A 25,587-nucleotide genomic window follows, 5' to 3' on the forward strand; every position below is an offset into this window, starting at 1 on the left:
GTTCTGTCAGTGTGATCATGTGATGTATCTGACCCCAGGAATGTGTCAATAAAGTTTCCCCTTCCTGGGACAATGAATTCACGGTGTTCTTATTTCAATTTCCAGGAGTGTATTATTCATCTCATTTGTACCTTCTTATGTAAATTTGTGTGTGCACCATATGCATGGACATTGAAACAAATGCGAAAACATAATGATAATTTTTAAAATGTTTGCATCTTTTTCTTTCTTTCAGACATTCTTAACTGGGTTTGGTTTTTACACAGGATTCTGTTAAATTACAAAGTACAACTAAATCTGCCAAAATTTTTACGTTTCTAGATGTACCTAATTATGTTACTTTCAGAATTGTGTGTGTGTGTGTGTGTGTGTGTGTGTGTGTGTGCCGGGGGGGGGGGGGGATACGGGCTGGGGGGGGGGGGGGGGGCATGTGCGTGCGCTCACGTGCACTTAAGGGGAAAGGGATGGAGGTATTATAACAAAGCTGTTCTACAGGGACTTCTGTTCAATAGTAGACTAAAATACATATTCTGATTAATGAAATGTATGATTCATTCCATTTTTCTACTGTGTGTTTTGGAAAATTGCATTTTAGGTTCAAAAGGGGAGCCTTTGGGATCGATATAATGTGTGACAACATTTATTTGAAATTTGACCCTTTTTTGACATTTTCTGTAATTTTTTAGATTTATATATTTTATTTTTTACCTTTTTGTGTCATGAGATTTCTATTCCAAAATTAAGTCCAAAAATCTGTATCTTTAAGTTTTGTTTATATCCTGAATATTTTCTTGGTGTTAACTCAGGCTTATAGTGAAAATGTATCGTTGATGCACAGCACCAGAGGGAGGTATCTTTATTTAGTTTAGAAGTAGCAGCAGCAGCAGCAGCAGCAGCAGCAGCAGCAGGAGTAGTAGTAGTTAAGCGGGAGTAATGGAGAGAGGACAGTCATAAAAAAGAGAACTGTTACGAGTAATTTTCATGTAAGATGGAGTGAAGTTATATTTTGTAGATTTTAACTGTGACAATCTTAACCAAGAAGAATGTCAATTTTTATAATTCAGCATCACTTTAAAGGAATACAGTATAATGAATTACAAAACCAGTGATAATCTGAAACGGATTCTCTGTAACACAACTCTAAGTAATTGTTGGATACATTAAAGTTGGAGACAAACCACATTGATTTATTATCAGCAAACTAATATCTTCTGTAAAACATCAAAAATCTGGGCCTCTTGAACAATCATACCCCAAAATATACTGGACAACAAACTTAGCCATGATTTTCATTGAATAATCTGGATGAGTGTCACTATTATCTTGTAGTTTATAAAGCAATAAAAGAAAAACTTTTATCTACAGTGTAGTTTCCCAATATTTACTGATACTTATTTACACACCTGGAAGTTCGGATGAAGAAATGTTACTGTTAACAATTAAACCATTTTATTAATTTTCTGTTGATGGGACAATGGGGCTGCAACTGTTAGAACTGGATGGATAGTTAGTTCTTGGAATGTTTTCTGCGATACAGAGAGACATGCGCAAAATCTAACAGCGCTCTCATCAAAGAAAAAGCACACAGTCACAAGTGGCAACCAACTGTAAATCTCTCCAACACTTCATTTAAAGAACATAAGTAACTTAACAACTGTAACACTAATTTCTTAAGCCCAACACTTATTTCTTCATTCCATTATACTTCTGTACAATAAGGAATGTTTTCTGCATTAATACACTTCTACCTATCAACTTTTCCTACCACTAAACTGATTTTGTGCTTTTAGACAGAAGAGTGAAGGATACCACAGAACCTTACATACACAAAACTGAGCACTGAAATACATAATTTATGGACAAATATGTTGAATCAATTTGTATACCCTTAATTCAAACATCCACAGCAGCTTTCCTGTTTCTCAAACCAATAGTTTTATTAATATGCTCAAGAGTACTTGGGAATAATGATCGAGCATGTTATAACACAACAGCCTAATAGCTTGGAAACCATAGATTCATATGATTTACTGTCCATTTTTAAAGAAGTTATTGGTGCCTATGTAACATATGTTAAAGAACTCAAACATAAAATTCACACAGCGATGATCTGTAAGAAAAATGAATAATTTTTTCAACAAAGAAATCCCAAATTGGTGAAAATAGTGAATGTATACATATTTGAAGAACCAGTTGATTTGTACAGTAATATACAACACCAATATTTTAATTTTAGGTGTTACTTTCAATGTATTTCAGCTTATGGCATCTGAAAAATTCCTCATTATTATGGTAATTACAATTACGCAAGTACTAGGATTACTAGCAGACATTTACCCAGCAAATTCAGCTAGAATTTAATATGTTCAAATTTATGGTGGTCTGAAACACTAGACCACACAAGAAGTTTTTAACATTAAGCCACTTAACAAATTGATTTCTGACACTGATACAGTTGACGTCATCTTCAAGGATTTTTCAAACGAATCATCACACGTCTATGATTTCTGCCTCTGAAGTCTGTTGTTACAAACAGCAGTCTGTCCATTCACTTTCTTCAGGGAACTCTTCTGAACACTAGATGAAACAGTTTGGTACATGACAAATTTGGTAGCACTTTGGCGCTACAGGAAATAAGTGTTGTTCATATTTTTGTGAGATACATGCACAGGTCCATGCTTCTTCTCAATCTATCCTTAAATTGATTTTGAACTTTATTCCTGTTTACATTTCAGCTACTAATATTTCAAGGTCACATGTCAGTCTTGCTCACATCTTCCAACATTATGCCAGTTAAATGCATTAAAAAATCATCTGCTGAGAAACTGGCCCTTCTAGACGCAAAGTTTCTACTCAGTTTTTTAATATTTGCTTTCCTCTTCTTTTCTTTGGCTTTAGATATCCCTGTAAATATTATTTTTCTTGGTTTCTTAGGCCCAAGAATGCAACATGAACCATTTTTTCTAATTACTGGCTCCTCATATATAGTTTCCAGGTGTCTCGCAAGTGGTTTCTGAAATTTCTTATTCAAATAATAACTCTCAATATCTGCCACATCCATTTTGGCTGGTTTCAAACTGCATCGTCTGTTCTGTGTAGCAAAATCAGTTGGCTTTGAACAGCTTCTGGTGATCCTTCTTTGAGAGTCCATATTTTCCACGATTACAGCATCTGGTACTTCACTTCCAACATCACGTAACTTCAAATTAGCCATAATTAATGGAAGTTCAACATCACTGTCTCCTAGAACATAAATGTTACTCTAATAGTAAAAAGACAACATGATACTGTGAACGCAACACAGCATTAACCTGCAGTGAAAACTGAAGCAGAATCAAATTTTATGTAGTATTCCTGAGGACATCACAAATATGAATACACCACATAATATGAATTACCTATGGCGCTGTTAACAGAACTGCTGCTGTTGAGAATAGTTCCATAAAGAGGATCAGTAGAACATGCAATGTTATTTCTCTTATTATCTTTGGCTGATGTCACAGGGTTTGCAGAAACTGAATGAGACTGTTGGTTTGTTACAGAACACATCAGATGCAAACCAGGTACAGCACGTGCTACCTGGTGGGATACCTTTGATGGCCTCCTAGAGTAAACAAACAGAAAACTTTGTTGGCATTACAGCATTTTTTGTTCAACCGAAAAGAGAGAACTTGATTTTTACCTTCAAGACAGGATATATGCAGTGCAAGGCAGAAACAAATATTAATGGCAAATAAATAAACCTTCACTCTGATTTAAATGGAAACCAATCTGCAAAAAATGGGTTGTAATATGTGCATGATTTGTTGCTGATTTATGATGCAATAAATTTTCAGGAAAAATGCAGAAAAAGATAAACTCTTTATTAATATGTAGCATACATTTTAATGGCGTGTTTAGCTGACCATCTACCACTAATGCCTGCAAATACAAAACTATTCACTCACCATTAAGTACTCTTTATTTCATTTCTCTTTCAACTTGAGTCATTACTCGTTTTAGTCTTTCTTCAGTTTTTAAAATATCACGGCGCATTGCATAAATTTGTATTCACAACTGATTTTTACTTCTATTTCAATGTGAACCTTTACCCAAAATGGCCAGGGGATTAAATGAGTACTACACAAAATAGTACGCAACTAGTTATTGTTTATTACGGACTCTTTCATACCAGAAAGTGGATTAAAATGATACTTGTCAAAATTCATACTACAATAATTATGAATGAAAGCGGTTGTAGGGTAAAGGTACTCAAAATAGAAGACAAACTGTTATTTATTAAATTACATTAGAAAGTATACTGTGCAGGTGAGGAAGAAAAAGGGGGAAAAATTGATTTAAGAATCTAAGAACTAGTTTTAATCAGACACTGTTTGACACATCAAATAATATAATTTTACACTGATGCAGGAAGTTGACACCTGGTCCTAGCCTTTATAAAAGATTTGCCAAAGAAAAATACTACAGCTAATTGTAAAACAGGGACAAGCAAATGCCATAGACCAGAATACAAGAGATACAGTCATGAAACAACAAAACTGAAGAACTCAAAGCTTTTTGTTCACTGGTATATCTTCAGACTTTTTCAGGCTTTCCAGGAGGCTCGTCTCCCATAACAAGTTTCTGAAAGACGAGCTTACCGAAGTTTTTTTTCCACTAATGTTTTCTTCTAATTGGACAGCAAAGCATTACTATTAAAAATAGTTTCAGTTGCACAGATGGAGATAAAGAATGGTAACTTTAGCTGGTTAATTTGAAAGCATTCTTTCTTTCAACACAATGGGACCTTTCTTTTGTGAAATGGGAGTGTCGTGTCTGAAGCGTATCTGCAGGGTGTAGGTGGTTGTTACGAGTATGTATAGAGTTCGGTGTTACATTAGCTCACAAGATAAAAGGTGGAGGCTGAAATCCAGAGTAGACACACAAAGTTCATTCAAGCAGCAGCTTCCAACAGTCTCAGGTACACCTAGGGTGGAAAATTTTGCTCAAGCAGAGGACTCCCCAGCTCCAAACTGTTTGGGACTGGCCAGAAGCTGTTCGATCAGTGATCACAGACAGCTGGAAAAATTAACAACAAATCAGGATTTTTTTCTCATACAGATTTGCTAAAAACTAATATAAATTTATGTGTTATAACGTCTTTTCTGAAAATATTTGTCTGGAGTGTAACCTTGCACAGACGTAAAATGTGCCCAATAAACAGTTAACACAAGAACAGAACATAAGTTTTTAAAATGTGACGCAACAGAAGAATGCTGAAGATTGGATGTGTAGATAATATAACTAATGAAGAGGTTAAATCAAACTGAGGAGAACAAAAAAAATTATTGCACAACTTGACTAAAAGAAGGGACTAGTTGAAAGGACAAATCCTGAAGCATCAAAAAATAGTCAGTCTGGCAGAGGGTGGGAGGGGGGGGGGGGGGGAGGAATTGAAATTTGTAGAGGGAGACTGAGACCAAGTAGTGTCAAGATGTGGGTTCAGGTATTAACCACGAGATGAAGAGGATTGCACATGATGGATTAGCATGGAGAGCTGCATCAAACTGGATCAAAGACCACAGCAATTATTACAATCCCAAACCAAAAATCAACACATACGTAAAACAGTATGTATACAATCATGCAGCTCTCCTGCTAAATGAAATCAAAATGGGCTTTTGTGACTGAAAGCTGCCAAGTGCTTTCAAATACATTTCTTAACAAAGCCTTTTATTTCAGAGTTATTAGCAGAGCAACCAATGTTTTGCAGAATGTTGAAGATTTCAGTTTGAAAATTAAATTTGGCTTTTATATACTTGATATTTTTTTCATGTTTGCATCCCCTAATGGAGAACCACAATGAGGTCTCTTCTTGAGTGTGCCAGGTGCTGATCAAGCTGCCTTACATGGGTACGCATCATCTTCATGTCCTTCACAGTACTAGTCAGTATCTGATGCTGTCCACACAGCTTATGTAATTTACCAGGTCTAGCAAAACAACACTAAACACGAACAACACTAATGCACTCTGGTGGCTGTTCACCTGTCAGAGAGAACTGCAACTACAATCATTAGTTTACTTGTATCTGGATGAACAGACTTTAATGACAATTGTCGCCTGTCCAAAATTAATCCGAAATAAATTTGCTGACTGCAAATATCTTGGCATCAGCGGTGACATTTTCCTATATTATTAAAATAGGTTGAAAATCTACACCTAACACAGCTGATGCCAAGCTATTCGCAACCAACAAATTTATTTCGAACGTAATTATTTACATACACATCCGTGAGTACATAGTTACATCAACATCCAGCTGTATGTTCAGGGTGCTTCACTTTATTAGTCAGACAGTATAGTATGGTGCCTTGTACTTGTCACTCTAACTTACACACTGTTGTTGTTTAGAAAAAAGTAATGAGAGCAATGAATGGTACAAAACAACATGCACATATAGAAGACCTCTTATCCAACATTAATCGATTTCACATCTTGGCATACTAAGGACATCTAAGTTTTCTGGATGCAAAATATGTTCTAAATATGTAAAACGACCTCCCCATGAACCATGGACCTTGCCGTTGGTGGGGAGGCTTGCGTGCCTCAGCGATACAGATAGCCGTACCGTAGGTACAACCAGAACGGAGGGGTATCTGTTGAGAGGCCAGACAAACGTGTGGTTCCTGAAGAGGGGCAGCAGCCTTTTCAGTAGTTGCAAGGGCAACAGTCTGGATGATTGACTGATCTGGCCTTGTAACAATACCCAAAACGGCCTTGCTGTGCTGGTACTGCGAACGGCTGAAAGCAAGGGGAAACTACGGCCGTAATTTTTCCCGAGGGCATGCAGCTTTACTGTATGATTAAATGATGATGGCGTCCTCTTGGGTAAAATATTCCGGAGGTAAAATAGTCCCCCATTCGGATCTCCGGGCGGGGACTACTCAAGAGGATGTCGTTATCAGGAGAAAGAAAACTGGCGTTCTACGGATCGGAGCGTGGAATGTCAGGTCCCTTAATCGGGCAGGTAGGTTAGAAAATTTGAAAAGGGAAATGGATAGGTTAAAGTTAGATGTAGTGGGAATGAGTGAAGTTCGGTGGCAGGAGGAACAAGACTTCTGGTCAGGTGATTACAGGGTTATAAACACAAAGTCAAATAGGGGTAATGCAGGAGTAGGTTTAATAATGAATAGGAAAATAGGAACGCGGGTAAGCTACTACAAACAGCTTAGTGAACGCATTATTGTGGCCAAGATAGATACGAAGCCCACACCTACTACAGTAGTACAAGTTTATATGCCAACTAGCTCTGCAGATGACGAAGAAATTGAAGAAATGTATGATGAAATAAAAGAAATTATTCAGATAGTGAAGGGAGACAAAAATTTAATAGTCATGGGTGACTGGAATTCGAGTGTAGGAAAAGGGAGAGAAGGAAATGTAGTAGGTGAATATGGATTGGGGCTAAGAAATGAAAGAGGAAGCCGCCTGGTAGAATTTTGCACAGAGCACAACTTAATCATAGCTAACACTTGGTTTAAGAATCATGATAGAAGGTTGTATACATGGAAGAACCCTGGAGATACTAAAAGGTATCAGATAGATTATATAATGGTAAGACAGAGATTTAGGAATCAGGTTTTAAATTGTAAGACATTTCCAGGGGCAGATGTGGACTCTGACCACAATCTATTGGTTATGACCTGTAGACTAAAACTGAAGAAACTGCAAAAAGGTGGGAATTTAAGGAGATGGGACCTGGATAAACTGAAAGAACCAGAGGTTGTACAGAGTTTCAGGGAGAGCATAAGGGAACAATTGACAGGAATGGGGGAAAGAAATACAGTAGAAGAAGAATGGGTAGCTTTGAGGGATGAAGTAGTGAAGGCAGCAGAGGATCAAGTAGGTAAAAAGACGAGGGCTAGTAGAAATCCTTGGGTAACAGAAGAAATATTGAATTTAATTGATGAAAGGAGAAAATATAAAAATGCAGTAAACGAAGCAGGCAAAAAGGAATACAAACGTCTCAAAAATGAGATCGACAGGAAGTGCAAAATGGCCAAGCAGGGATGGCTAGAGGACAAATGTAAGGATGTAGAGGCTTATCTCACCAGGGGTAAGATAGATACTGCCTACAGGAAAATTAAAGAGACCTTTGGAGATAAGAGAACCACTTGTATGAACATAAAGAGCTCTGATGGAAACCCAGTTCTAAGCAAAGAAGGGAAAGCAGAAAGGTGGAAGGAGTATATAGAGGGTCTATACAAGGGCGATGTACTTGAGGACAATATTATGGAAATGGAACAGGATGTAGATGAAGACGAAATGGGAGATACGATACTGCGTGAAGAGTTTGACAGAGCACTGAAAGACCTGAGTCGAAACAAGGCCCCCGGAGTAGACAACATTCCATTGGAACTACTGACGGCCTTGGGAGAGCCAGTCCTGACAAAACTCTATCATCTGGTGAGCAAGATGTATGAAACAGGCGAAATACCCTCAGACTTCAAGAAGAATATAATAATTCCAATCCCAAAGAAAGCAGGTGTTGACAGATGTGAGAATTACCGAACAATCAGTTTAATAAGCCACAGCTGCAAAATACTAACACGAATTCTTTACAGACGAATGGAAATACTAGTAGAAGCCGACCTCGGGGAAGATCAGTTTGGATTCCGTAGAAATACTGGAACACGTGAGGCAATACTGACCTTACGACTTATCTTAGAAGAAAGATTAAGGAAAGGCAAACCTACGTTTCTAGCATTTGTAGACTTAGAGAAAGCTTTTGACAATGTTGACTGGAATACTCTCTTTCAAATTCTAAAGGTGGCAGGGGTAAAATACAGGGAGCGAAAGGCTATTTACAATTTGTACAGAAACCAGATGGCAGTTATAAGAGTCGAGGGACATGAAAGGGAAGCAGTGGTTGGGAAGGGAGTAAGACAGGGTTGTAGCCTCTCCCCGATGTTATTCAATCTGTATATTGAGCAAGCAGTAAAGGAAACAAAAGAAAAATTCGGAGTAGGTATTAAAATCCATGGAGAAGAAATAAAAACTTTGAGGTTCGCCGATGACATTGTAATTCTGTCAGACACAGCAAAGGACTTGGAAGAGCAGTTGAATGGAATGGATGGTGTCTTGAAGGGAGGATATAAGATGAACATCAACTAAGGAAAAACGAGGATAATGGAATGTAGTCAAATTAAGTCGGGTGATGCTGAGGGAATTAGATTAGGAAATGAGACACTTAAAGTAGTAAAGGAGTTTTGCTATTTGGGAAGCAAAATAACTGATGATGGTCGAAGTAGAGAGGATATAAAATGTAGACTGGCAATGGAAAGGAAAGCGTTTCTGAAGAAGAGAAATTTGTTAACATCGAGTATAGATTTAAGTGTCAGGAAGTCATTTCTGAAAGTATTTGTATGGAGTGTAGCCATGTATGGAAGTGAAACATGGACGGTAAATAGTTTGGACAAGAAGAGAATAGAAGCTTTCGAAATGTGGTGCTACAGAAGAATGCTGAAGATTAGATGGGTAGATCACATAACTAATGAGGAGGTACTGAATAGGATTGGGGAGAAGAGGAGTTTGTGGCACAACTTGACCAGAAGAAGGGATCGGTTGGTAGGACATGTTCTGAGGCATCAAGGGATCACCAATTTAGTACTGGAGGGCAGCGTGGAGGGTAAAAATCGTAGGGGGAGACCAAGAGATGAATACACTAAGCAGATTCAGAAGGATGTAGGTTGCAGTAGGTACTGGGAGATGAAGAGGCTTGCACAGGATAGAATAGCATGGAGAGCTGCATCAAACCAGTCTCAGGACTGAAGACCACAACAACAACATGTAAAACGAATCTCCATGTTCATACAACAGAAAACGTTGGATTTTATAATCTTTTTTTATCAGCATACCATCACCAACACCACCTACTGGCAAAATTGTTTGCATTATGCCATGGTGAACTACTTGTGTCAGTCTGGGCAGTGACAGTGTCAAGAAATGGAGTAGGAGGTGGCATTGCACCCATTGATTTTGATAGGTTTGTCTCTCAGCTTCAATGAGTTGCCACAATATATGTCTTTTAATATCTTGTCTTACATTGTACATTTATAACACAGATCTGATGAAACAAGAAAGGAAGGACATGAACAGAGTGAGAAAACATGTTTATTATGCTTATTGCAGCAGAAAGCAAGAAATAAGAATAAAAACTGACAACAATCAACACCAAAGGTTTTCAAAATTACAGCCCTGGACCGTGAAGCAGGTCTCACAGGCCTGGTGTATTGGTCAGCGAGATCGCCAGGCCTCACTTGTCTAGACTACTTCCTCTGAGTATATGTCAAGACATTTGTGTATAAAATCCCTATTAACAGTGCTGAGGAACTTTGTGTACACATTGTGGCAGCTGCTGGGGAAGTCCAGGGCATGTCCGGTGTTTTCCACGACATCATATCTTCCATTTGCCAGAGATGTGTGGCCTGCATTGTAGGGTGGGCCATAACTTGGAACACCTTCTTTAATGACAAGTGGTGGCTGTTTTAGTTCTTATTTTTTGGTTTCTGCTGTACTAAGGATAATAAACATGTGTTTTCACCCTGTTTGTGTCCTTTTTTCCTTGTGATTTTTGCTGTCAGTACAGCACCTAGAAAATGCTTTGACCATGCACATGTGATTTTGCATCATCTAGGTTTTACTCTATCTCACCTCAAAGTTTGTAGTCATGCTGAAACACCCTGTATACTGGCAATCAAGACAAGTGTATTACCACTTCAATACACTGTTGTACTGAGTGGTGCAGGTGACTGGATGGATGAAAATACATATTGTTTCAGTTTGCTGTGAATAGCCTGACATAATAGGTCATCAAGATTTATTTGTACCCAAATGTTGAGTAATGGGAGACAATTATCTTCCTTTATTTCAACTATGGATTTTCACATTCTCAGTGTCCACAACATTTGTTACCAGGGCCTGCTTGCCATGCAGCCTTAAGATGGAAGTGTTCAAACCCACATGCAGAGATAGATGGGTTTGAAACACATGTTTTCAATGGTAACTTTCTCAAACTCTTCAAAATATAGATTGTCTGCTTTAAGTTTCAGGATGGATTCCATAGTTACACTGTGCATTCGCTTATACTTTTGAAAATAAGTTGTGGGAAGAGTGAGTTGAAAAAGTCTCACCATGCATGGTCAGAGGCATTTGGTTGAATAACAACAACACTGAATTTCACCAGTTGGTGGTCTTTGCCAAGTCAGACATTCTTCAGCAAGTCTCACAAATTCACCCATGTTTTTCCACATGATGTCAACAGTTTCTCACAAAAGGCTCCAGTACTACTTTCTGATATCTGGCCATTTCATAGGTCAAACAGCTGATGACAGTGACAATCAGCCGTAGACGGCATTCTCTCCTTGCGAACTTTTGAAAGCTCCTATAAACTATTGAGACATTTTTGCCTTAAGAGGCCATCACACACTCAATATACTGAGTACTGCGTAATGATGTTGACTGTGTGAGGGGGGGTATTGACAGTGTGCACCCAGATTTGGGTTCCTGCTACTCCCTAAATTTTGAATCAAAATCATCTGCAATGTTGACAAAGTCTTCGAGCATAGGAAATCACCCTCAGTCAGCCAATGGCCTTGTCATAGAGGGCGGAGGAGTGGGCAGAGGTTCAAAGAACACTTTTGCCTTTAGGAGTGGGAAATTGCCCCTAAAGGTGAAGAATCAGCAATGATCGATGGCATGAGGGTGCCGAAGGCAATGGAAACATGGGAAACACCGCATTAAAGACACAATGTGTATCCATAGGACATGTGACCTATAACTGATGAAGTATCATGATGATCTCTCCATTGGCTTAAGATTCTGGAAAAGTCCACCATTCAGGTCTCTCTGAGGGGGCTGTCAAGAGGCAGATGACCATAAGAAAATGATTGAATAACCAATGAAAGGATAATGTTCAATAAGTCGGGACTTGGAATGTCAGAAGCTTGAACTTGGTAGGGAAGCTAGAACATCTGAAAAGGGAAATACTGAGGCTCAATCTAGATACAGTGGCAGTCAGTGAAGTGAAATGGAAGGAAGATAAGGATTTCTGGTCAGATGAGTATAGCATAATACCAACAGCAACAGAAAATGGTATAATAGGAGTAGGATTTGTTATGGAATGTAAGGTAGGGCACATAGTGAGTTACTGTGAACAGTTCAGTTCAATGATAAGTTTGTTCTCACTAGAATCTACAGCAAACCAACACTGACAATGGTATACATGCAATGTTGCAAGCCGATGATGAAGAGAGAGAGAGAGAAAGTATATGAGGAAACTCAAAGGGTAATTCAGTATGTACAGGGAGATGACAATCTAATAGTCATGAGGGACTGGAACACAGTTGTAGGCAAAGGAGTAGAAGAAAGGGTTATGGGACAATACGGGCTTGGTAGTAGACACAAGAGGAGAAAGACTGAGGAGAAAGACTAATTGAGTTCTGCAATAAATATCAGTCAGTAATAGCAATCACAAATACTCTGTTCAAGAATCACAACAGGAAGAGGTATACTTGGAAACAGCTAGGAGATACAGGAAGATTTCCAGTTAGATTTCATCATGGTCAGCCACAGATTCCAAAATGAACTACTGGATTGTAACGCTTACCCAGGAGCAGATATACTCACTTAACAATTTAGTAATGATGAAGAGCAGGTTAAATTTTAAGAAACTAGTCAGGAAGAATCATTGTACAAAGACATGGGACTTAAAGTAGTAAAAAATGAAAAGATGCATTTGAAGTTCTCTGAGGCTATAGATGCTGTGATAATGAATAGCTCAGTAGGCAATACAGTTGATTAGGGCTGGACATCTCTAAAGATAGCAGTTATAGAAGTTGGAAAGAAAACCTTAGGCACAAGGAAGACAACTGCCAAGAAACCATGGATAACAGATTAAATACGTCAGCTGATCGATGAAAGAAGGAAGTCAAAAATGTTCAGGAAAATTTAAGGATACAGAAATACAAGTCACTCAGGAATGAAATAAATAGGATGAGCAGGGAAGCTAAAGCAAAATGGCTGCATGAAAAAAAGAAAGCTTATAGGAAGAACAAATTCAGCATATCATAAAGTCAAGACAATCTTCTGTGATATTAAAAGCAATGGCAATAACATTAAGAGTTCAATGCGAAATCCAGTCTTAAATGCAGAGGAGATAGCAGATAGATGGAAAGGGTGCACTGAAGGCCTCCACAACAGTGGATGATGTGATAGAAGAAGAAACAGGAGTCAACAGGGAAGAGACATGAGATCCAGTATTGGAATCAGAATTTAAAAAAGCTTTGGAAGACTTAGCATCAAATAGGGCAGAAGGGATAGATAATATTCCATGTCCAGAATGAGATTTCCACTCTGCAGTGGAGTGTGCGCTGATATGAAACTTCCTGGCAGATTAAAACAGTGTGCTGGACCGAGACTCGAACTCGGGACCTTTGCCTTTCGCGGGCAAGCACAGCTTGGGTAGCTCAGTTGGTAGAGCACTTGCCCGTGAAAGGCAAAGATCCCGAGTTCAAGTCTCAGTCTGGGACACAGTTTTAATCTGCCAGGAAATTTAATATTACATCTGTTCTAAAATCATTGGGGGAAGTGACAACAAAACGACTATTCATGATGGTATGTAGAATGTATGAGATTGGTGATATAATGTCATGCTTTCGGTTAATCTTCATCCACACAATTCTGAAGAGCCAACAATTATAAGAATTATGGTACAATTACCTTAACAGCTCATCCACCCAGGATAATATACAGAAGAATGGAAGAGAAATTCAGGATCTGTTAGATGACTATCAGCTTGGTTTTAGGAACGGTAAAGGCACCAGAGACGCAGTTCTGACATTGTGTCTCATAATGGAAGAAAAACTGAAGAAAAATCAAGGCTAGCCATTGGATTTGTCAAATGTGAAAAAGTGTTCGACGATTTAAAAGGGTGCGAGATGTTCAAAATTATGAGAAAAATAGGGGTAAGCTATAGGGAAAGACAGGTAATACACAACACATACAAAAACCAAGAGGAAACAATAAGACTGGAAGGCCACGAATGAAGTGCTGTAGTCTTTCACCCCTATTTTTCAAGCTATACGTTGAAGAAGAAATGAGAGATATAAAAGAAAAGTTCGAGAGTGGGATTAGAATTCAGGGTGAAAGAATATCAATAATAAGATTCGCTGATGACATTGCTATCCTTGGTGAAAGTGAAGAAGAATTGCAGGACGTGTTGAATAGAATGAACAGTCTAATGTGTACAGAATATGGATTGGGAGTAAATTAAAAAATAGATGAAAGTAATGACAAGCAGCAGAAATGAGAACAGCAAGAAACTTAACATTACAATTGGTGATTATGAAGCAGACAAAGTTATGCAATTCTGCAACTTAGGCAACAAGATAACTTACGACTGATGGAGCAAGGAGGGTGTAAAAAACTGACTAGCTCCAGCGGAAAAAGATTTCTGGCCATGAGAAGTCTGCTAGTGTTGAACATAGGTCTTAACTTGAGGAAGAACTTCTGAGAATGTACGTTTAGAGCACAACATTGTATGATAGTGAGACACAGACTGTGGGAAAACTGGAACAGAAGAGAATCGTAGCGTTTGAGATGTGGTGCTACAGAAAAATGTTGAAAATTAGGTGGACGGACAAGGTAAGAAATGAGAGGGTTCTCCACTGAGTCGGCAAGGAAAGGAACATACGGAAAACACTGACAAGAAGAAGAGGCAGAATGATAGGACATCTGTTATGGAATCGTGGGATAACTTCCATGGTATTAGGAGTTGTAAAGGGTAAAAGCAGTTGAGGAAGAAGATACTGGAATACACCCAGCAAATAATTGAGGCTGTAAGGTGCAATTGATACTCTGAGATGAAACGATTGGCACAGGAGAGAAACTTGGATGGGCTGCATCAAATCAGTCAGAAGGCCAACGAAAAATAAATAAATAAATAAAAATTCAATTAGGTCCAAACAAATTTCCACAAGCAACTGAAAAAGTAGCCAATGAAAAAAGATCAGGAAAAATGCTGGAAGATGTATATCAAGCAATATTCCTTACTTTGAGAAATGGGGTCCTGACTCTGTTTAGGAAATGCAAACTACCCCGTTGTCCACAATGGAAAAGGAAACTGCAGATGATGGTGTCACAAAAGTAAACAGAAATGTTTATTTTATCTGCAGTTATTTTCAGAGTTGGCAAAATAAGATCAGGTCAGTTGTCCAGTAAGCTTACTTTTTTCCCCATTGCAACAGTTGTCACACCACTGATATAAGCTCATATAAGCTTTCAATCAATAATCACTACATAACCTTTCACAAGTCCTTTGCATGCTGGGTCTCCGGAGCAATGGGCTTATTTTTTTGTTGATATTCAGAGACACTCAACAAGATCATTGTAGTGCCTCCATCCACTAGCAGCTCTACAGTGTCTTTATTGACACACAATGTATGAAGCACTTTGCTTTCTGTCTGCATTAACATTTGTTTTTGGGACTTTCAACATGCTGGTGATTTTGCATGTTTAATGTCTACTTTTGAATGCATCCACATACAAATTGTTAATGATCAGTTCCATTTCACTAATGATCACTAGTTTAGGCAATGACATTAAGCTATTATGAAATTATGACCTTTCGCAGCACTGCTTTTGTTCCTTCTCTACAAGATTTATTACCACCCTATGAGCAGGGAGTTCTATGTTCTGTGTCCGCACACATGTCATTCTGCCATGCTTGTTTTGCTGTCTCTAACAATCCTGTTGCTTATGCAAATGTTATTTCAATGCCATCTACCCAGTTCCACATATCAACTGAAAATTCTTTGGTGAAATGCCAATGACACAGAAACAGTATATGTGCAACCAAGTCAGGGTCCCTAAGAGTTTAATGTATGAGCTCTCTCACAATGGCCATCCATGCCTTGAACAGAACTGTTTTTCTTAAATAAAATTTCCTCGATGCCATAGTTATGTTAACCAAGGGGGCGGGGGGGATCTCACAGTCTTGGCACAGTTAGATAGCTATGCAGCTTAGTCTTTCTGCGCCACAGATTGACACTGCAGGGCTGTCTCCTCCAAAATGCTCTCACTACTACTTAACCACTTACTTTCAATGTGGCTAACAATATTATGAGGAAATGGATGATGTGGCTATGGGGTCTTCCCTGATATATAGAGAACACTGAATCTATACATAGAGGAAATTGTTGATAAAACTGCACAACTTAAATCCGTGCATTTCAGCAAGTACATCTGAACGCTTAGTGGCTGAAGGTCAGTGAAATGCACGATGAATTTATTTACATGCATTCAACTGCTACCATCCAGCCCAATTATGGGTGAATAAATACAGTAATTTGAAATATTTTTACATCTCACAACACTATTCGGAATTTTACATTCAAAAAAGCAAAACTGAAATATCTTTAAAAAAAAAAAAAAAAAAACACCAATCCCTGTATGCTATACTTACACCATGTTCATGACCTGTCAACTGACAATATGAGGAGTCATGAAATGAACCTTCATAAATAATTTGAGCTGGTACAATTCCTATGATGTTCCCATATGGGCACAATATGTAGTACCACTGACATATGCTGTCTGGTCCATATTTCTTGACTTTTGTAACCAGCGCAGATTTTCAGTCAGTATCTGCAGTCACTGTAAACAAGACAACCACAACACTAGACCTCAACAGCTTTAAAAATGATATTTAGTCTATTTAACGAAAGAAAGTTGGGTGAAAAAATTCATGTCATCCAGGTAGTATGTGTGGACAAAGAAAAAAAAAATCCTATATTTTTCCCAGACTCCCGGTTAAAAATACACTTTTTCCCTGTTAAGTGACAGTATACTTTCCCTTGGAACCATAAAACTTATCAATCCTTTCAATGGTTAAGGTTTTATAAGTTGGTTTAACTTCCCGGCAGTTTAGAAAACTAAACACGACCCCCCCACCGCCCAAGAGTGTTTTGGAAAGATCTTTTGTGTGCAGCAACAAGTAAGCTGTATATTTTTCGTATTATGAAAGTATATATTTGAATTCCACCAAAAACAGCACCTTAGTTTCCAAAACATTGGAATCGAGATTGTGATGCACTTTAATAGACCAATCATAGCTCATGACATGTAATCTCGCCAGCCGACAATGGCAGATATTCCGAGCATAGGACACGTGATGTACTCAGCCAATAGCAATAGCAACATCACCACCAGTAGCGTGAACACGCAAATGGTTTAAATTAATAAACATAGTGTAGCTACAAGTAAAGCTAAGCTTTCATGTATAATATCGGACTTTTTTGTGTGCATTACACTTTAATATACAGCACACAAATGTGCCAGTAAAATTTTAAATAATGACATAAATGTCTGGTCTTCTGCGCTCAAGTTTCTTTTCAGTGGCTGGCTCTCTAAGTGTTTACGCGAGAATCAAACGCTCTGTGATTTAAGAAGTTAAAATGAAATTTACTTTGAAAGTAATGTTTTTTAACTACCATTCGCAATATTTTCCCGCAATCTGGAATTTGTTTCAGCAGTTATCATAGAGTGCCAGGAAACGGCATTAATGCGAGTGCGCAGCTCGATGACGTAGATTGCCCAAATGTTCGTACATATTTGCATTAAAAAGATCATACATTACATCGTAAACGAAGCAGGACATCAGGGGATACTCCAAGAGCATCGGAATTTCGTAAACCACACTAAAATGGATAACTTGGCCGAAAATGCACATCATATGTCCAGATTCACAAAGACGTAGGCCCCACCCTGATATTATGCTTTTCAGTACGGTATTAGGGCTGCAAATTTTCTTGGAGTGCCAGTACTGTATTATTTCTAGTTTGTTTCTTTATTATGACATAATGCCATGCGTGTCAAAAGATAAAAATGGGCACTTTTAATTCAGCAAACAGCTGACACTAGCCAATAGTGTGTAATGAAAAACTTCTTTCCAAACAAATTGACTGGTTCTGCGGTAAAGATTAATAAAAGCCAGATTTATTTTGCAAATTTAAAAAAAATAATTTCATTGTTCTGCAAGGCAATTAATGTTTGACTGCCAAAAAACTAGAAATAAAAATAAAATAAAAAGTCAGAAAATTGAAACTAACAACATATTTGTGTCTTCTATAATTGTGTGAATGTATTTTATTCATTGGTAGCTCCCGGCCATAGAAATTCACTTTGTTGTCATTTGACGTGACAGCTGTAAAGGAAGAGGAAATAAATTACTAAACCTTAACACGGGTCACGTGGAGACTGCCCCCTCCCCACTATAACACAGACTAATCTGCGCATGCGCGAATCTGACAGGAACATTTCTGAAGTCTGGCTGCTTATTGCTACTGCTGATACAGCTAACAGCCGCACTTAAAAGTAGCCACATGTGGAACAAGTAGTGCTCATACGTGACTCAACTGTGCATGAGCCCTCTAGCAACTGCTCAAACGAACCTAATGTAAACCGTTTTCACGTCACACTCCTTTGAAGTAATTTTTTTGTTATGAAGTACTGCATAGTCTTCGTCCTAAAGCCTTTGACACATTTTGCTGTTGGCAGACGCTTGAGTGTGCACTGTGTTTTGTTGATGTAATTGGCGCATTTCCCTTGCAATTTAAGTTTTATTTTGGTTTTTTCCCCTTGTTTGTGTTTTATTGGTTCAGTATTATTCTGCAGTAGTGGGCTAAAATAAAATTCTTTGTTAGAGCATTGGTTCTTACCAGTCAAAATCACAAAAATTCATGGAATTATAAAAAATTCCCGGGTTTTCCCGGTTTTGTCCCAGATGAAAAAATTCCCAGGTTTTCGCCGAATATTCCGGGGCATATACACCCTGTTGTCACATATTTTTGTGCCGTGGTAGGAAGCAGTGCCAAGAGCAACAGTATACTACAAATGCTAACTGGTGGAATGGAAGCGTGGGGAACGTTTTTCAGGTCACTATCTTATGTTTTCTCGAATAACTAAAACTGAGGCTTCCAGTGAAAATTTTTTCTGTTACAAAATTAAACTACATTAAATTTCCTACAAAAAGGCCCTATTCACTTTTTATCTATGACTTTTCAGTTTTACAGGCAGACTATACCTTGCCAACATTTCCTTCGAGTTCTCTTATGTGCGTAGACAAAATAAATTCACTGAGCACATGTTTATGTGGTGGAGTTATTTTCAGTTTATTAAATGAATACTTACTTGCAGTTGTTAAATGGGTTTATACATTCATACAAACGGTGGTTGAGAAATGTTTAATTTGTAAGTGTGATGTTATCAGTGACCTATGTAGTGTTGGTGGGAAAGGGATTGGATTGTTAAATGTGGTATCTTGTGTCTTTCTATCATTGACAGTGTACTGTGAAGTTGTGTTGTAGTCACTTTGTGGTGAATTAATGATTGACAAGAAAGTTATTGCATTTCAAGACGGTGTTACTGGTAGACTCCATAAATCTCTTACATTTAGGAACTGCTTGCACTTGTGGAGTGGGCTGCACTGGGTGGGGCCACTTACCACAAATATATTGTACATCTTCTATGGTGGGTGTGAATATGTCTGATAGAATGGGACTGATTACATTCAAGTCTAGAATAGTAATCTGCTCTAATGCATCACTTGACTTAAATTGAAGCCTCTGGGCCTCTTTAGACATCGGGAAGAAAGCTGATGCTGGGGTAATAATGCATTTGGTACTCCTCACACTGTGGAAGTATACCAGCCAGTGGTAGCAGTGGCAATGAAACTGCATGTTGAACACACATTGCCAGCATGTTACACTTGGGGTATGCTTCTATAACATGGTAGATAGTTACCAGCTCCAACTGCTGAACTTTTTTACATAGCTCACTTAACAGCTGCAGACATGTGAAATAAATTCACTATACAAACATGAACTCGTGAAGACATTTTGTCTGCTCTCATAACAGAACTGAACAGGGATGGCTGGAAGGTACATTCTGTCTGTAAACTGAAAACCAAGCATTGCCCGTGGTGGGGGAAGTTGACCTTCCCGGAAGAATACTACGCCGCCATGTAGGATGACTAAGAACCAATTCCCCCTCTAGCAGTATAAAACAAGGTGTAGAGATTTACACAGATTCTGTCCATATGTGAAATGCTGTGTGCATGTCTGCACGCATGCATGTTATGCTTTGGGACTTTTCAGTGACAATGGTCATCAGATGATTGAAAACAATTTTGATCATAAATTGACTGTGGGCTAAAATAATGGTCATCCTAGTTTATAAAAAGCCCCAACAGGCCATTAAATAATGTTGAAAAATACTTGCTTGAGTGGGTGTAACCATACGCCTGCCATGAAAGGCATTAGCCTGAGAGAAAAAAAAAGTTGCTATTTTAATTTGCTAATACTGATCATTTCTTCCAACCTGATGAAGGAACTACATAGTCCCAAAGCTAGGTAGTGTGTCTCTTTAATATGTGTCTACCAACACTACCAGACATTTCACCTCCTGAGGATAACTATGACACAATTTTATCATATACTGAGTCATTTCATGTCAAGTGGTCAATGGTTAATTTTGGGAACATAACTAGATTCTGTTCATATCTAACCTATGGCTGCATATATTTATTAAAGGTAATTTCACATATTCTTAGATCTCAATATTCGATACTTGTGCATTTTTAAGCCTCATAAGTCAATGCTATTGAAACCCCATGGTTAAGGATGTAAAAGTTTTTACTATTTTTCAGGTGACCATTAATTTCAGATAGGGCAATAAAAATCATCATCATAATGAAAAAGGTTTGGGAGGTTGTTCTCCGTTAGGTTCTTTGTGAGACTTGGAAAAATTAGGTTTCCGGAGTGGATAGTTCGTGAGATAATTGGAGGCAATTAAAATGTTTCATTGACATTTAGGTAACTTTGAACTCATCTCAGAAAGGCCACCTCTAACGAAATTAATTCAGCATTAATTGGAAACCGCAAATTTTTATTTCCAACATACCTTAACTTCATTTTGTATGTTTTCTGATATCCCCACAACTATCCAAGAAGTGGTCACACACAGTATTTGTAACAAAGAAACACAATTGTTTATCGTTTTCAGCATACTGCCTCATAATTGTAAAATGTATTCTGATAGCAACAGAAAGTGTACTTTATCGTGCAGTGAAAAATTTCTAAACACCATGGTAAAGTACACTTTCATACAACTTAACTCATTTTGTGTTAGCATGTAATTTTCACCAAGTCCATTATATGCAAGGATTTGTTACTGATCCTGGAGCTATCTTTCAGTGTTAACTTGCGTTGTCTGTGGTGGCTTAAGTGCTACAATTATGACAGAAATATTAGGTTAAAGCCAAGGGGATACACCTGACTACCATGCGAGAGAAGCCATGTGTGGGGCACTTTTCCAAAGTTTCTAAGACTATTAGTGGATTGTTTACAAGAGATTTCCAAGTCTCCAGTGGTCCACTTAGCCAGTTCTCAAACCACAGATGGGTTACCTAATGGATCCCATTCTGGAATTCTGTCACCAAAATTATTTATCAGTGTTACAACAGTTTACATTCTGCATCGACTTTTTAATGAATTCCTCAGGAAATCACAATTTTGACCCAAAGAGAATGCTTCAGGAACTGAGTGGCAAGTGGAACGAATATGAAGAACTACAAAGACGTATGAAAGTAATCCAAACATAATATTCTTCAAACAAAATTCAGTAAATGTTACCAACCCACCAGCTGATGACATAACTGCAGACTTTGAATTCTGGTTGACACTACAGAGACTTAAATTTTGGCAACAAAAGGCACCAAGTCTCAAGACACTTATTTCACGTGGATCCCTTGAAAAATGAATTGGAACAAACAGCTGATCTCTCTCTTGCTCCAGCAATCATGTGTGCAAAAGACAGTCATTCTTCTTGATTTATTCTAGATGATTCTATCTGAGGCTTTTCAACCAAAATTAAAGTAAGTTTTGTTGCATTTTTGGGACTAATCAAAATATATTCAAATTACCCATTTCGGTATTCCTCCAATGCCATCACACACAGACACTGCTGGTACTAAAGAAGTTCTATTCAGCTTTTATACCAAAATCTTGGTGATGGTGGTGCAAATTGACGTAGTCTTTAAAATTTTCGTATGGGGCACCAAATATATCACTAAAGTATAAAATTCTCTACAATTCCGTCACCATCTACCACAAAAACATGAACAGCTACTTTCAAGGTTGATACTTTTAATGGGATCGTTCCATGCCAAGTGGTCCAATTCCAGAAATCAACCCCCCCCCCCACACACACACTTCCCACCTCAAGAGTCTTTTCATATTAAATGCCAAGATGCCTGTATGCTCTGAATGTAATTTCATGAATTCTTCTGGTCCATTCCTACCCCACTCCCAACCCTTAGTCACAGGGGTCACACTCCTGTGGAAGATCAAGGTGAGAGACCTACCTGATTCACCCACTCAGCACATCCTACTGCTGTCTTGTCATGGGCTTCTCCTACCCTGTCAGCGGCAGAGCCACCTGTGAAAGCAGTCATGTCATAAACCAGCTCTGCTGCAACTTTTCCGCAGCATTTTATGTAGGCTTAACTGCAAACCAGCTCTCCCACAGAATGAATGGCAATTGCCAAACTGGGGCCAAGAACAGAGTTGACCACCCAGTGGCATGACATGCTGTTAGGCACAACATGCTCGAATCCAATTGCTGCTCCACAACCTATGCAAACTGGATCCTTCCCTCCAGCACCAGCTTTTCTGAACCATGTAGATGGGACTTTCACTTGCAACACATCCCTCACACATGTAATCCTCCTGGCCTCAATCTCTGCTGACCCACTGTTCCAATACCATTTGTTCAACAGTTTCCCTTTCTCAGTCCTGTTATCCCCTCTCAATCTTCATTTCCATATCGTCTTCATCCTGTGCTACTTGGACTCACCAGGTCCCATATGTTCAAGAACCTTGCTGCTCATTTTTATGTTAATGGTGTTACAAACGCCATTAAGATTAACCTCACCCTTTTCACAGATGTGATTATCTACCAAATTAATGTCCAAAAAAAGTTGCGCAAATATTCAGTTGGATCTTAATAAGATTTCGAAGTGGTGCAAGGATTGGTGACTAGCTTCATATGTTCAGAAATGTAAAATGTCACTCCCCCCCCCCCCCCACCCTTCAAAAAAAAAAGTAGTATTTAACTACAATAGCAACAAGCAACAAATGGAATCAGTAAATTCTATTATATCTGGGTTTAACGATGCGTAGGTATATGAAAATGGAATGCTCTCACAGGCTTAGTTGTAGGTAACGCAGGTCACAGACTTCAGATCATATGCAAAATACTAGGATAATGTAGTTAGTCTACAAGAGAGATTACTCACAAAACTCTCATGTGACACATTCTAGAATACTGCTCAGGTGTATTGGATCCACAATAAATGCAGATGCATCACAAATGGTCACAGGTTTATTTGAAGTGTGGGAGTGTCGCAGATATGCTGAAACAAATGAATTATCAAATGAAGAGGCAGACTATACAAAGGGAGCCTAACTGGAAAGTTTCAAGAACTAGATTTAAATTATAATCTCTGAATATAGTAAAACCCCAACCACATATCACCCACGTAGGGAATGCCAGGACAAGGTCAGACTGCAGACAGGACAATGGAAGAATGTCCCGGACACTTCACACCAGTGCTAGTTTGAGCTCTAGAATTCATAAATGATGCCATGGTGATAGTCCCACATTGCTACCCCTAAAACTGATGGTTGCACATAGCCTACTGAAAGTATACCAACATGGTGTAACACTGAGTGTAGTGACATTGACAACCAAGCCACCAGCTGTCATGGGCGTTCTTTCAGTGGTTAGATTATAATTACAGTGCACACAGAGACATTTAGGCAATCATTCTTCCAGTGCTCAACACACAAATGGAACAGAAAGAACTGGAAGTATCCTCAGCCGTACACTTCACAGTGGTATCCAGAGATGGAATAAACAATGGTTTTGTGCACCTCGAGTTACAACATTGTATTTACTAATCTCGTTAAAAGTATAATTTGAAATTTTTAGCATTTTTATTAGGACTTTAATATCTATTTTGAGAAAATGGTCTCAAAATGTTTTGAGTCATCTTTATTTCAGCCGCTTTAATTGTCATTATGAAAAAACTGCAAGATGATAACATTAGATTTCAAGCAGTTGCTATCTATATTTGTGTATGTCTAATCATTTTCACTGTGTATAAAACAAAAAATTTAGGAACCAAAGAACATTCAAGAATAAATCAGTTTGAAGCCTCCAAGAAAAGTACATGTAATCAGCATAAAGAATACTAAAGTACCAAATTTTGACTTTTCTTTCCTTATCTCAACGAGCATTCTCCATGGGATCCATGGAATACAGCCAATGATGATTACAATCACATCACACACTTTTTCCGAAATTGCATAATTCAGATTTATTCTGCATAAGGAATATTATCTTTCATTTGGTTCTGATAATGACACTATGAATCACCTCATATGGATCACAACCAGGATTTCAGAGGAAGGGAGGATGATGGCTATCAAACTCTGGCCCAAAAGATGTACATCATGTTCCGACTCTCGAATACTTTTCCATTTACAACAAATACAAATGGCATTCCTACTGCATGACTTAATATAAACAATGAATCTTCATGAATTGCACATTACTACCCAAAATTGTACTAATGAAGTGCTTAATTCTTAAGTTGTGAACACCATGACAGGTAAATATGTTAGGGTGCACTTTGGTTCTCATGAGTTTTCTGCATCAGAATTTTAAATTAAGGAAATAAACAAAATAAGCTGTTTCTTTTATTGAGCCAAGTATAGTAAAATGTATCAACAACAAAACCCTCTGCAGATTCTAGTCTCTGTCAGTATCAAACAGTTCTCATGAGAAATGCAAAAAATAAAACGGAGTTTAAGGACGTTGACTTACAGTCTAAACATCACAGGATAGATTTAATATTTTGACAGCAGTCGAGTCAATCGAAAAAAGAATTCATTGCTTGCAATAAAAGAAACAAATTACAGAAGCCATACTGCCTAAGGGGAAAACAAGTGATCGTCTTGTAACGAAGTTATTTCACTGTATTTAAATACTGTATCTAATTATGTAACCCAATGCTGAAAAATACAATAAGAGAATTTCGTAGCAATTTCCATTTTCACGGGTGATAGCTTCCCATCTACATACACTCGAGTGACCCTTACCTGTAGCTTTCAAACGTATTCCACTATAAGCTCAATAGCAAAATAAATGTATTCTTGCAAAAAATCTACTACATTTATGTCTTAAAATAGTTTTAATAATCGGAGAAGCATCTGTTTCGTCCATACAAAACTTGTTAATGATACAAACACATCAACGACGCTAATCCACTTCGTTTAAATACACTTTCGCACAGTGTAAACTGTAAACGAAGGTTCACAACGTTGTCACGTTGTGGGTCGCACGGACAGACACCAACAACAAACTGCTCAGAACTAACTGAGAGCATTGTTTATTTAACTTACACGGCGCTAGTACATACAAAATCA

General features: G+C 38.1%; 1 protein-coding gene across 5 annotated transcripts; it reads right to left on the reverse strand.

The window, feature by feature from the left end:
• Positions 1–1,432: 1,432 nt before the first annotated feature.
• Positions 1,433–25,587, reverse strand: LOC126483706 (uncharacterized). 5 transcript variants are annotated; one of them, XM_050106798.1, is made up of 4 exons: positions 25,564–25,587; positions 16,503–16,693; positions 3,399–3,604; positions 1,433–3,243 (listed from the first exon to the last, which is right to left on the reverse strand). In XM_050106798.1, exons 2-4 carry the CDS (start codon positions 16,511–16,513, stop codon positions 2,753–2,755), a joined length of 708 nt encoding a protein of 235 aa, XP_049962755.1. In that variant the 5' UTR covers positions 16,514–16,693; positions 25,564–25,587; the 3' UTR covers positions 1,433–2,752. The 5 variants fall into 5 exon arrangements, with proteins under 5 accessions (XP_049962755.1, XP_049962752.1, XP_049962753.1 ...); XM_050106795.1 differs by lacking the exons at positions 16,503–16,693; positions 25,564–25,587 and adding exons at positions 23,394–23,510; positions 25,261–25,518; XM_050106796.1 differs by lacking the exon at positions 25,564–25,587 and adding an exon at positions 25,261–25,514.

The sequence above is a fragment of the Schistocerca serialis genome, chromosome 6, assembly GCF_023864345.2.
Source record: "Schistocerca serialis cubense isolate TAMUIC-IGC-003099 chromosome 6, iqSchSeri2.2, whole genome shotgun sequence".
Taxonomy (NCBI): Eukaryota; Metazoa; Arthropoda; class Insecta; order Orthoptera; family Acrididae; genus Schistocerca; species Schistocerca serialis.

Bases quoted from the DNA above. Each gene is read 5' to 3' on its own strand.
- LOC126483706 (XM_050106795.1), bottom strand. From the start codon at position 23,413: ATGTGTCACATGAGAGTTTT. The intron at 3,605-23,393 runs GTGAGTAATCTC...TGTTTACTCTAG, and splicing joins ATGTGTCACATGAGAGTTTT to GAGGCCATCAAAGGTATCCC. The intron at 3,244-3,398 runs GTAATTCATATT...TTTATGTTCTAG, and splicing joins TTCTGTTAACAGCGCCATAG to GAGACAGTGATGTTGAACTT.